This window comes from Achroia grisella, unplaced genomic scaffold, assembly GCF_030625045.1.
Source record: "Achroia grisella isolate CSIRO2021 unplaced genomic scaffold, CSIRO_AGI_Agris_v1 utg1062, whole genome shotgun sequence".
Taxonomy (NCBI): Eukaryota; Metazoa; Arthropoda; class Insecta; order Lepidoptera; family Pyralidae; genus Achroia; species Achroia grisella.
In genome coordinates this window covers 189,784-204,788 of record NW_026712566.1, presented here as the reverse complement: position 1 = coordinate 204,788, position 15,005 = coordinate 189,784, and the positions used below count along the sequence as shown (strand labels likewise).

The following is a 15,005-nucleotide window of genomic DNA, read 5'->3' as shown; positions in this document are numbered from 1 at the left end:
TACTGCAATGATTTAATAATAATAATCTTAATAACAATTCACACAGCGCCATCTAATCCGAATCTAATCAGAGCTTGTGTTATGGGCACTGGACAACTGATATAAATACTTAAGATACCATATTTTTTATAAATACATTCATAATATACATAGAAAACACTCAGACCGATACAATCATACTAATGATTACAAATGTTGCACCGTACGAGGAATTGAACTCGCAACCGTCTAAAAAGCGGTGTCCTAAACCCTCCAAAGCCGCCATATAATATTTGTAATCTATATATATAAAAGTAAATAAAATACATTATTTGTAATAGCACTAAAAGAGGTACAGTTTTTTTGTATCATAACTACTACGTCTTTTTTATCCTTTGCAAATTGTGTACACATTTATTTCATAAAAAAGATACAAGTGTTATAACGCTAACAGATAATTACTTTTATGCCATATTAAGTATACACACGAGATATTCATAATTTACTCAATTGTCTCACTTTAATTTCGCGTAGTATACGTACCTACTGTAAATAATGTTATGTTTGCACCATCATGTTTGTTCATGTGGTGACAATTTTACTTTAAGTGTTTGTTTTAAAGTGTCATTATATAGTGACCACTGCAAACAATCATTTCTGGTATTTATGTAATAACAAAGTCCGTATACTACAGTCATTCCTATTAAGTTCTATTTTGAAATAATGTCTCATGTAACCAATGAAAAAATGTTGCAAAAGTCGGGACAATGTAATACAGATTAAATTGCGCTAGTGTAAAAATCTAAGCTAGTTTTAGGGTACAATGAGACTGGCATATACTTTTAGTTGCTACAAAAGTCCCTAAATTATAAAGAAAAAAAAATATAAGCAAAACTGTTTATTTGTTAAACTTAAATGGATGCAACGTCTTATCATTCGTATTTAACAATTAGATATTTATGAAATTTATGTTAACAGTTAAGACACCGTCCTAGAACGCTACAAGCTTTGTCCATTGATAAAAGGTGGGGGAAGTTATCAATATAAAATACATTATCAGGCACACTTTGATCCCTTAAAACTTTAATTATATGTATAGAGGCTTGATATAAGGCAACATAAATAGTTAAGTACTCGTCACATTATCGGTATAAATACTATCATATAATGTTATATTTATATTGTATAATGAATAAAGATAATCGGTGCCCGAAATGTGGCACGAGGAAATAAGTAATATTTAATCATATATCCATATTTATTTTATAAAAACAAAAGTTTCATATGTTTGCTTGTTACCTTTTCACAATTAAACGCATTTTAATGAAATATGATGTGCACATAGATTATATCAAGAAAGTAGACGAAATAGCAGCTAACAGCTAGTGCCAAATTTAAGCACTTCTTTAATTACCCTTACTCTATTTTTTTATACTACCATGGTGGCAAACAAGCATACTATCTGATTGTACGTATGTGTATATTATCTGATTGTAAAGGGTTGCACTACCCTATAGACGTCCAAAAGGCTGTCACGTGCTTTGAACTCTTAAGAAGTCTATTGTTAGACTAACCAAATATTATAAGTGTTCAGCTGTAAGTATAAAAAAATATCTCCGTCAGTAAATAGTAATACATAGAATCTATTCGTTACGATTAGCAAATCTATAGGTTAGTCATATTCAAAAATAGTACATATATTACATTAAGGACTAATTTGTTTATATTCTGTAATTATCAAAACCATGATTTGGCTGTATTGGGCTATCGATTAACAGTAGGTGTGATATTTTTTATCATAATAAATGCATATTATTAGGTACACTTAATACTAACGCCACCATTTACACATATCTACCTCTCGTTATAATTGCCAGATAACACTTTATGGACAGGTATTTAACTTTAATACACATAATCCTAAAGGCAAAAGGTACATATGGCGGCCTTAACACCTGACGTCATTCTTTACCAGTCAACCATGAGTGGAGCAGAGAAAGATTGTTGGCAGTGTACTTATATATTATATATGAGACGTATTATAGTAGTATTTATTAATGAGTTAGTTTAGTAACTGGCAAACGTTTTACTTTACACTTGGCTCGTGACTTTGTCTTGTATTACGTTACCTTGTTTTGAGTTGAAATAAGTACCTAATAAGTCATATTTCAAACAAAAGCTGAATGTTTTGTACAAATTGGTTTTCTAAAATAACTGCGTCAATGTCACAAATAGTGGAATTTAAGTTTGCGTTTCGTTCATATATTGACAACTAGTGATACTACTGATATACATAAATAGATTGTTTTTATTTTGTACAATAAAAATACATACAAACTAAAAAAAGAAAAGAAAACACCCAGACACAATACATATACAAATAATCATACTCATGAATACAATGTTTGTACCGTGCGAGTAACCGAACCCGCGACCATCGGACGTTGTGCTAAATCGCTAGACCACCAAGTCCACCAAGACCACCAACCGTCATATATGTTAAGTATTTTTTAAAGCTTCCTATACACCAATTTTTTTCTTTTTATAATATTACTTCTAATTTTCTAATAGGAAAATTCTTGACAATAACTAGTTTTGTTAACTGGTAAGGTTTTAATTACAAAACGGTAATATTAACTGTAAGGAAACTACATAACTTTAATAGCAGACGTAACGGTAACTTAATTATAAGAAATTACACGTTAATTTACGATTTTTCAAGACAAAAGATATTGCGTTTTCGTTTTTACTATGCAGTAGAAGATAATTTTATATTATCTTATCCTGACCATTTCTTAAACAACCAACCAAGATTTAGGTATTTATTAGTTTCGATGTTAACATCAACTAATAATTAAACTTAAAGTTAATATAATGACGACAAAAGTAATAATATAATATAGTTCTTATATGGATTACCGTCAGTTATAATTACTGTGAATAACTAACTATGGGAAAGTAACTGTGTTTGGTAATGTTAACAAGTTGGCCCTGAGTTTAATTTATTCTTTTGCAATATAAGTAAGCATTGGTCTTTCATCAATAGAACCTCCTGATATAATATTGTTTAAAACATGCGATGTGACATATGTACCTAGCACACAGGCAGTGCTATACTTATAAAAATCAAGCGTCATACGAGAGAAATACTAGAAGTAGAGTAGCCGACTTGCCAACAGAGCCTCGAATTTTTTTTTAATGTAATGTACTTAATGTAACAAATAAATTTCACGTAGTTTTCCATATTTCTGACATAAAATGCAATCACCCGCCGCGCCGGGACAAGACTAGACTGTCCCATATTTACAAAAATCAATTAACACCGAGCGGAGCCAACTCGAGCTGCGAGTGAGACCTTTGTGATAGTTTTAAGTCTAAATAACACGGAATACCACAAAATTGCAGTGAAGTTTGTTAGTCGCGGCTGAAAAAGAGAAATCCGTTATTTTTATTCGTTCTTGATCATTTGTTTCTTTTGGATGAAAACAAAAGTTGGCAACCCTATTCTCAAGGCAACTTTTTTGTACGTAATGCGATATCTTCTACAATTTCAGAGATTCTTTTTGCATTATTATTTATTACAGGCGGCCCCGATTAACATAGTTTATCTTTTATGCAATAAAGCATAATTTTATTAGTGTTTATTGATGAAGTGTCTTATTTAATATATAACAGCATAATTACATTTATTATCACGTTATTAGCTTATTATCACCAAAAGACGTGTAACTACAGTAAAAAGGGAGAGTAACCGGACAAGTTGTGGCGATACCTCTGCAATTAAATAGAGCATAACAATGCTAATACATTTAATAAATTACTACAATGAACTTCCATTGTACAGATAATTCGTTTATACCGAGATAGACAGTAAAAATGCGTGTGCGTGAGAGTATTCCAGTCTCACGTATTTGAGCTGTCAAGTAGCTTGCTTAGTAGGGGACAAAAGACAGTAATATTATAGAAAAAGAACTGTGTTATCTTAGTTCTCCGGAATGGCAGTGGCAAAGGAGCTAATTTTTGGACAGCATCCAACAATTTTAGAAACCTCAGTTTTAAAAATTATTGGATACTTCACAGATGAGTACAAACCCCCATCTGTGAGAAATCTTGTAATTGATTTCATAGATGGATTAATGCCATTTTCACAGCTAATAGTTGAAAGGATATGAAACATAATGTCCGTAGTGCTGTTCAGGTATATAGGCAAAGGTTACTTATCATGTGGTGGTCAGCTTGTTTATTATTACCATCTTTATAGTAAAAATTACGGGTCACGTTGTTTGTACGAGATGGACTCATAAACTACTGAACCGGTTGCAAATTTAATTTACACAATGTGTGCAATTTGATTCAACTTGAAATATAGGATTGCTTTCATCTCAATTTATAGTAGCAATATTATTTTTAGTTATATTATAAAAATGCAAAGTATAGTAAAATTGCTTACCGTAGTTGCTGTACGAGTCTTTGATGAGCTCCATGCTTGAAATTGGGAGGCTGACGCGCGTAGCGCAAAACGTGCTTTAAGTATTTGCATGTTTATCAAATATAAATTTTAAAATTGTTAATAAAATATATAAACGTAAGTACTGGTAACTTGTTTAAATGGTAAAATATATTTAATAAATTTATTTCATTTTTATAATATTCTTAGGTACTTATAATAAATAATTTGACTAGATTTTCATCTATCTCGTTTCTTTTCAGTCTTGCTTTAGGCGTGTTTCTTTATCTGTAACAAAACAAAAGTTATCAATTAAAATAATAAGATAGAAGCAATATAGGGTGTGGTTTTATCGTTGTCAAAAATTTTATTTTGTTTATACCGCCAAATAACAGATGCTCTAATTGCCTGCTTTATCGATAAATAAAATTATTATTATAGTTAAAAACAAGCAAAATATACGGACCATATCTATTATTCAACAGTAAACACTACGGTCATATCAAACACATAGATCTATCATATAGGTACAGATAATCATTCATACAAAACAAATAAGTAAAAAATCTACAAGGTCGTTTTATTTTATTTTCTATAGTCGTCTTCTACGAGTAACTTCATAATCTCATCGAGGTATTTAGAGTTCGAATTTTGCATACTTATGTTAATTAAAGTTCAATAGAGTTTATATGGTGACAATGACTCAGCATATAGGACTGTCATAAAATAACCGTTTAAATCTAATACCAGCCAGTGTTTGAACCTGTACATTTTGCTTCTTTGAAAATCTAATATAATATAATAATCTCAGGACAATTCACACAGCGCCATACAGATGGACCAAGTTAAGCTAGCTAAAGGTAATAGATACCTAATACAAATACATAGATATATTTTTTATTCGTAAATATATACATATTATACCGATACAAACAATCATACTCATGATTATAAATGTTTTGCTATGCGAGAATTCGAACCCGCGACCAGTAAGGCGTGTGCTAAACCACTAGACTATCAAATTCCAAATTTGATTATTTATTTAATTTAATTTAATGAAAACGTTTATATGGGACACGGTCTTTATATGAGGGGTTTGATGTAAAAAATACGCACGTATATATTAAAATAATCTTTATTTATTTGTTTAGTGATTTAGTAGACCTCATTTGAAATTATATAGAATATGTACAATGATAATTCAAAGATTGGTTAATAGGTAACTAGGTAGGTACAAAAGGCAGTCTTATCGACATGTAAACATTAATTGCAGTTCTTTATTATCATCGTACTTGTTTTGTAGACGCTAGTTTAAAGACAAATACTTATGAACCACTTAAGCTACGTGAGTACGGTGGGTACCGTACTACTACTACTACTACTACCGATCTGGTGTTAAATGACAACTATAGTATTTCTTACTGCATTGCCATTTCAGAGAACTAAGATGCTTCCATGACCTCGTAATTTCACTGTCATATTTGGACCCTCCATCCGAAACAAAATTAAAAAAGAAAGTACTATGCGGCAGAATAAAATGATGAGACAGAGGTACTCATACAGACGACTTTGTACTACATACATAGGATATTTCGTTTTCACAGTCGAAAAGAAACCAAGTTGCATACAAAACAAAGATTTAGTGACCATGCACTAAATATCTAAATGTCGGCGAACATACATATTTAGTTCGTTCTAAAAACCAGACTCCAATTACGACGATTCTAAAAATGATATAAAATAAACTATAACAATCAACCTAAGAGATGCAAGATTTTTTGTCACGTCTAAATCCGGTTGTAGACATTATCTAAATGGTTATCATAGACACATATACGCGACCACCGAGTATTAAACCAAAGCAATAATAATATGTGAACTTTGTACAGATACGTAAGTGATTGTTTATTGTACAAAAAAAAATCTCAGCAATGATGAGTTGATAAATTAACATTTTTTCAGAAAATGTATTAAATTATAGTGTTCCACAATTATAAATTATTGATATACATATATATAATACATACTTCGATATTAATATTAATAAAAGGTATGTCTGTTTCATACATTGCTATTGATGACTAAACGTTTTAAGATCGGCAAATAGTCTCACGTGGCCGGGCATATACTATGTTATCTCAAACAAGCAGACGAAGTAGGGGGTACTAACTACTAAACTAGTATAGGATCGTATTTATCTATCAGAAAAATAATTTTCCAAAAATAGCACCAAAAATCTAAAGCTTAACTGCGATTCTCTCTACTATATTTCACAAAATATACATGAAATATCGAAGGTTTGTTTTTAAAAATACTATTGTTGATATCGTATTTTGATCCTATTATCGTACTAAATCCGTTTTGAAAATAGGAAAACGATTGCATGCTTTGTAATGTACAATCTTGTGGATAAAATTCTTGACATAATTAAATCCGATAACAGATATGAGTACATAGATTATAGATATAAATTGATAAGTATTACTACATAATGATATAATGAAACAAAATAATGAACTTACGTAATAATAAAAACATGGAATTTGTACTCAATTCGCCAGATATGTAAGCGAAAGTTTAAGCAAAAAACAATTAGTCACAAAAAAATTATTTATTGTTGGTAAATAAATATTCGTTTAGTGAAGTATGAACACTGATATTATAATACATTTGACGCCATTTTATAAAAGAAAACCCATCTATAAAATAGCGACATGAACCCTATTGAAAATGAATTTAGTTTAAGACTCTGATTCAGTACACGTCGTTAGTTTTACATAAATATTCAATATGGTCTAAAGACACGAGCATTGTTGCATATTAAATAAGACCATACGTCTCTCTTTAGATGGGAGATTCCCGTCGAATTATTACATTAATGAAGTGTAAAAGAGCCCCTTCAAAATATAAAAAAAACATTAAAGTAATTAATTTGCTTAAAATAGTGGTCTCACAAGATTTAGTAATAATTCTAGTAGACTTAGTAATAGACTAGTAGATAATTTATTTATTTTTCCAAGTTTCCCAATTAAGGTTCTATTTTCTAAATTTATAAATGAGTCTATTATTTGTGTATATATGTGTGAGTCAAGCGCTTCGTAGTGTATGTTATATTTTTTATTAGTTTACTGTATTATCATTCTTTGAGTACAACATTTACTTGTAGAACATTTACACTACACGTAGAACATTAGTACTAGAAAAAATTAGGGATATCTACTAAAATTCAAAACGTTCATTCGTGCGAAGTATTATTACAGATAATTGATGTCATATTCGTTACACGTTTTTATTATATTTATTTATAAAGGATTCTTCAACATATAACGAGCGTGTTCAAAATACAAAATCAGTGATCTGCGTCACCACAAATAAATAATATAATTGAATCTGACAGATGACGCATTATTATCGTACTTTTTTTTCAATATTACATTCACTTAATGTAAAACATGGCCTGTTTTTCATCATCACTACAATCGGCATATCCACAGTAAATGAGATTATATGGTATGTTTAAATAATGTGTTTTGTTCCTTTTATTCAAATAAAGATATTTCATAGAAAGAGATTCATATCGAAAAAAAAGGAAAACACTATGACCTGTGAAATAGATTTATTGAAAACACATGTGAAATAGATTTATTTTGTGAATGGTTATGAAATAGTGAAGCCGGCTACGCTAAATTTAGTGAAATTAGAAGAGAATGATGCAGTTAGGTCAATTGGGAAACCGGGATTTTGTCAGGACTTAACCACGATGGCATCCAGGGTATCTTAGTTGTTAGGGGAGCAGCTAGTCCCTGGGTGACTGCGTGAAATCCTACTTTAGAGTACATTTTTAGCGAAGCAACGAGTCCCCTTCTCTATAAATAGGTTTATCAGATGAAAACCTTTACATTGTTCTAATCCTAACAAAGTATTGATTGGACACATACTAACGAAGCTAGATTGTTAATAATAAACTCTAAACAGTTTTGCATTGGTGTTAATTTACAATAATTTACATTAATCGAGTGCATACCAGTGTAGCAAATGGTAATTTCCTCACAACCAAGTCTTAACCCTGAAAGGTCATTTACCTCGTAATGTTTTCTGGACCAAAACGTAAACCTAATGCAATTTTAATTAGGTAATATTTTTAACATTATTTCCTCTTTGAATTAGTATCAGAATTTTTTGTACCACATTAGAAATTTTAGATATTTGTGGGTCTTTAATATTTAGTACTTATTCAATACGATTGGATATCTAACATCAAATAATCTGTACCTTGATATAGAACGAGAAATATTAAAAGGAAAGTGGGCATGTCATGTCATTATGATATTAGAATAACTGCACAACATCGATTTCACCAAGGTATAATGCTTCTAGTTATTGTAAACATGTAGTTAAGACATTTGCATGTTAATAGTTCACAATATGAAAGTATAAAAAAGACACAAAATTCTAACCCTCTAAACAACGAAATGTTATGTATGAGCACCCTAAAATAATTATTCTATTTTGGACAAAAAATATTTTATAAGCTAAGATCAACTAACAAATTGTTAATAGCCACTGTTGAACTAGTGAAAATTTTCAATGAACTACTGCCGTTGAAAATTTTCACTAATAATTGCACTACAGCACTAATAATTGTATTATTCTTAATAGAGAGATAGAGGTAAATTTTAAAAAAATCCGTGAAACCACAGTAATGTAATCATTACAATATTATCTTTATGTCACACGATATTTTCTTTGATAATTATTTTTGCTTTAATTTATTAGTTGTAAAGATTACTCTCTGTCGTGTTAGTTTGTCTATAAATTTTAATTTTAACAAAAGATTGAGATTCCATTAAATATAAAAGAAGAGTATATTTACAAAAGATATTATACATATAATTTTAAATATCTTTTATAAATGTACTGCAATTATTAATTGCGTAAATGTTACATGTAAAAAAATTACAAATATCATCCGTGAATGCATATTGTTAGAGAGTGCGTTGATTGTATAACAAATAATGAATGTTATCATGCTATTAATATCTACTGTATGCGACAGCATGTACCTTGCATATGCATTCAGTAGTATGCGTTTTCCTATTATGTTTATTCATCTACATCTATGAATACAAAACTAATAAACGTCTGGCTACATATGCTTTGTTAGGATTACTTATGCATACTTGGTAGGAGACAAAATACACATATTAGTATTAGTTAAATAATGCAACTAAGTACGTCAATCAGAAACAAAAACATCGTCAAAAGATATTTCTTCATAAAAAAACCGACTCCAATAACTCAAAAAGAATATTAAGTTTATTTTTAGATTGGTCTAATCTAAAAATAAACTCTATCAAATACTACAGAACAAAAACAGTTTATAAATGACAGAGTTATGAAATAACAAACATTAAAGCCTAATCGAGAACCTTCTCCTCCATGTTGAAGAGTGAAATGAAGCAGTGACATTACATGATAAGATACATGTCTTCAGGAATAACAACGCAAGAGCGGTATTGTGGTGTCAGTATATGGATGGATAACTGAAGTTTTTAATGTATATATCTACATATTGAAGCGACATTACAGGTTTCCTTCCATTATTTGCAGGCGTTATATGACCTCCCTTGAATGATGCGAAGTTTCAATTAGGGGCAGCAAGCTTGATTAACTTGGTATAGGTATGTTACTAATAATAGCTACAGAGCCTGGAGACAGTGCTCAGTTGTGTCTGTATGAGTATCAATTCAATTAGCAACATGTTGATAAAGCGTTGCATTCTAATTGATTTGCTTGTTTATGTTCTTTCAAAACATTTACTTGGCGCATACAAATAGTTTACATGTAAATACACAATATTAATACAATTTCTAAACTGAAGTACCTACTATAACGTTTGCGACTCACCGAAAACAATGTTGAAACAAGTACAGCATACTTGTATACCTATATGCATTTAGTTCTATCTAGTAAAACTAATTTTAACATATCAATGTTAAAATCAGTCGTACTAGATTTAATTAGAGTTTAATTTAAACATTTGTTTCAGAAATTTAAAGTATTGCACACCCATAATTAAAAATACCTTGATCAACTCGTGTCGCGTGGTACTTTTCAAGTCAACTCCAAAACCCAAAATATTCAAGAACGGATTTATTCACACAGTGTATAAACAAAATAAGACAGAATTTTATTAGTTGTAAAACTTAAAAAATGTAAGAATTCAATATGAACTAAAGGGATATCTGTATTGAAATTTACGATATATATTACAATCACAACATATTGATTGAAACAATATATCTAGATATCCGTCTAAAACGGTTTGGATCTTGGTTCCGAAAGTCCAAAGGACAGGCGGCTATTGATATGGACTTTCATAATTATCGCAATCAAAAGATAGACTGTGGATGTGAACTCGCTGAACCCATTGTAAAGATTAATGATATAGAGAAATAATAATTTATGTCAAAAAATTATGAACCAATATATGCGTCTTTTTTAATTAAGGATATGTATTCAATTGTATTTTATCTCCAGATTCGGCAGTGTGACGTTACGTTTAAAAATTCTAGCCTTTCATGAAACAGGATTTTTTTTGTAACTGATGGTAAGTGGCAACATGAACAACACAATGTACATCACGTCATGCCTTCGTACACTGAATTACACTACCATATTTATCGGTACCCTATTTTTTTTTATTCAGCTTTTTGGGCTATTGTCAGGTGATAAGACCTGTAGCACTGCGACCTACGTAGATCTATTGTGATCGCCCTCTATCTACTACTTTTCGATTATATACCCTACAATCAAAACACAACTTCAAAAGCAAAGCATGTATAAAGATTACCTAATAAAGCTATAAAAAATAGTAAGTACAATAAATAAGTAATCGTTATTTAATAGTAATTAGTCTCTGCAATTATTTACTGTAGTTTCTTTTAATAATTTATTTTCTTTTAAGTGATTGCATATAAAATGCATAAGTGTAATGTGGGAATACGAAGAAAATAAATGTTATGCTGCTTTAATGAGTTGCGGCCCTGAGTTGAATCAAATGAGTGCCAATGGCGGACATTGAACTCGTCGAGTGTTATTTAGGATTATCGACCTCCTATCGCAATAGTCGAAACCTGATAACGCTTTACGTGGCGCAGGTAAATGAGGGGATTTAAGACGTTTATTTATCTCAAATCGAAAGCAGAGAGATAATAATTGAAATAATTATATTTGGTTGTTACCACAATAAGAAAGACGACTTTAATCGTTAAAAAATTGATTTAGAAAAACAACATTCAATTATTTTTATGGATTTTCTATTAAAGAACAAATTAGACAGTATAAAAAAAGAAAATATAACAGTAGGATAACATGGACTTGATCAGATGCAACTTGGGAATATATGAATATTATACTTAATTACTTGTGTTATTCTATTGGGATGGGTTAGTCATAAATCCTGTAGGTAGGTACCTAAATGCTTATACTGTCTATTTATCAAACAGCGGTAAATATTTAATATATTTATTGTAACCGATTGCACTGCCATGGCATGCAGTTATTGAATTTATATGAACTTTTATACGAAAATATAATGTAAATAAATGCTTTACGTAAGCTCTATTTATCAGTTGGTAATAATAATATCTGTTACAAAGATAATAGTAAATTTGACATTTTTTATTATTAATTATTAAATTTACTATTTTTTATACATTAGAACCACCTTCATGAAATGAAAAATTTAAATATAGCACCGTCCAACAGACATACGGTGCTAAGGTCATAAGGATTGGGCTTGTTAAAGTTAGTTACAGATGGATACCTACTTCTTGCTAGAGGCTATCAATGAATTATGTTACACAAATTTCATAATTTTGTGACCCTTCGGCCTCACATTTGTGAGATATTCCTATTGGATGTTACATATTTTCAGAATATATTATAATAATAATAATCTCAGAATTCACATAGCGCCTAAGTTAAGATAGCTATAGCTTGTGTTATGGGTATTAGATAACCTATACAAATACACAGATATTATATGTTTTCTTTCCTATATATAAAACATAGAAAACACCTGGACAGATACAATCATACTCATGAATATAAATGTTTGTGCCGTGCGAGAAATCAAACCCGCGACCATCGGAGGAAGGCGGTGTGCGAAACCGCTAGACCACCGAGGCCGTCATATATATTATGAATCGGATGGAAACGTTTTTATTTTTTCCATTATTAATTCAATATTCGTGTCTTAATTTTGAAATGTGACATCACGAAATTTAGGTCTCATCTCACTATGTCCCGCTTTATCGACCGGAGAGTGAGCTTAACGGGTGACGTAATACATGAATGGCGTCTATGTTACCCTCGACAAATTTTCTAGATCTTTCATCATTATGGTTTTTCATAGAGTTCTTTGAATATGGTATACAAGTGTACGGCACGCCCGAAGCTGAGAAGATACAGGAGTATATGTTGACCTATGATAAAGCAAGGGCATAGCGCGCGCTTGCGCGTTCGCGACATTGACGAAACCTTCTCAGAACTTTTCTACAGAAACCTCTGAAATGACGATGCTTCACAAAATATTATTGTTACACATAACATATTAATATTCAATAGTTACGTATAGAATCGTAAATAAACATATAGGTACATAAGACTTTTTTGCAGTAGTAGGCCACACGACTGCAATTTTCCTTAAACTGTTTTTTTTTATAATTATCCTCATACGACCTCTGATTTGTGGACTCATAAATAACAGTTGTACAACAGATGCATCAGTTTTATTAGTTTTTCTAAAATCAGAAGATAGGTAAAATATATAGAAAAAAATACTTACATTAGAAAAATTATAAAAACATATTAATAGTGCAATGGTGTGAAAAGAACAGGATATTTAAAATAAGAATTTGTGTTTAAGCAATTAAAAATAATAAATACCCTGAAGGACCTTACTAATGATAAAATACCAAATGTTTCAGAAGTGATTATGAAGACAAAGTACAGACTGTGTTACTCTAAATTGGTTTATATTATTATTTTTATGCTTTAAAAAATATCTACAAAACTCCGCCTTGGCTATTGAAATTGCTAATGGACAAAAATTTCGCAAGGTAAAGGACACAAAACTGTGTGTCAGTCACTACCCAGTATTACAGCTATTCCTGGCTGGGAATTTGGATGTTCACAGGATGAAAGGCTAGGACTTTTTGAAAGCATCAAAAATCTGACTCTTTAACCCTTGTATGTCCCCTTGCGGCCATGTCTCGTATGTATAACCCCTCGTTATCAATCACTTGCTGATCACTATAGTAAATAAAGGTCGTAGTTGCTAATTATTCACATCACTAGATTTCGATTAAAATTTTAAAAAATATATTTTTTTTAATTACATAAAAATCGTTTGATAAAATCAAAATAGAAGAAATTAATTAAATGAACAATTTGAATACCTGATTAGAAACTTGTTCGCCAACAAAATGAATACAATTTTAACACTCGTGTGTACACAACGGCTGCCGGCACGGTACTAAACTGAACTATGAAGTTTGTATTCAATCAAAGCAGGTCACAGTGACCTTAGTGGTGGTTATCAGGATCTTTCAATGGCAAAAGACGGTTAAATTACACGTTTTGCGTAATTAGGAACCGCCAGAAATTTGAGTAAAATCGTCTAATTGATTTGACTATTATTTACGCAATAATTTTTAGATTAGTTGTTTATAAAAAAAATATATAGCCAGCCAAGTATAAAATAGGTATAAACAAACAGTATTTGCGGAACCAACTAGTTTTGATATAGTCATTAATTTATTTCTATAACGTTACTACATTAAAGTACAGTAATTTTGCGAAATGTTCAGTAGTTTAATATTTATAGAAATGGAAAAGCAAATAATAGTTTGATACCTAGTTGACATGACAAGGGAAGGGAAATAGAAACAAACAAAAGTTTGTCTGGGCCTGACATGCCTGGAGGCAACAGGCATTCATATACAATGGTACACACTACATAACCATACTTCTTTCGCCTCTGTTCAGGCGGAACATGTCGTAATGTCGGTTAGGATGATACCTAACCGTCATTACATAAACATAAATAACAGAAGAATGGATAGCTGAAGATAAGAATAGACAGACAGATAATAAATATAGTAGATATATATACCATGTACTATATTTGTCATTTTTTTTTGTAGTAAATGTAACACGGATATTGTGATATTAATCGTGATTATAAACAAAGAATACCATCCACCATAATTTATATCCAGGCAGAATTACAGCTCATTCCGTCATATAGAGAATGAACTTATATAACTTAACGTACATGTATGTACATATTATTACAAATACTAATATTACAGTATTTTCAAAACCGAACAGAATTTTCGAATAAGTATGTGTTGTTACCACAGATAATATAATATTACATAGTTGTCACTGAAGTACCATTTAAAATTGTAATGTATGTAATGTACAATATACAAGGTGGACTATATATTATGATAATCTGTCAGTTACTCCTTTTATATTTAAGGCGACGCCGTGATAAACTATTACTAAA

General features: G+C 30.5%; 1 protein-coding gene across 1 annotated transcript in view; it reads right to left on the bottom strand.

Moving 5' to 3' along the window:
* LOC131853570 (pyruvate carboxylase, mitochondrial) overlaps positions 1 to 14,026 on the bottom strand; it is a 33,569-nt gene extending 19,543 nt beyond the window's left edge. Inside the window, exons 1-2 of the mRNA XM_059204535.1 lie at positions 13,891 to 14,026; positions 4,430 to 4,714 (exon numbers count right to left, since the gene is read on the bottom strand). Of these exons, the coding sequence (XP_059060518.1) occupies positions 4,430 to 4,519 (90 nt within the window). The 5' untranslated portion in view covers positions 4,520 to 4,714; positions 13,891 to 14,026. The remainder of the gene's footprint in view (positions 1 to 4,429; positions 4,715 to 13,890) is intronic.
* Positions 14,027 to 15,005: the final 979 nt, after the last annotated feature.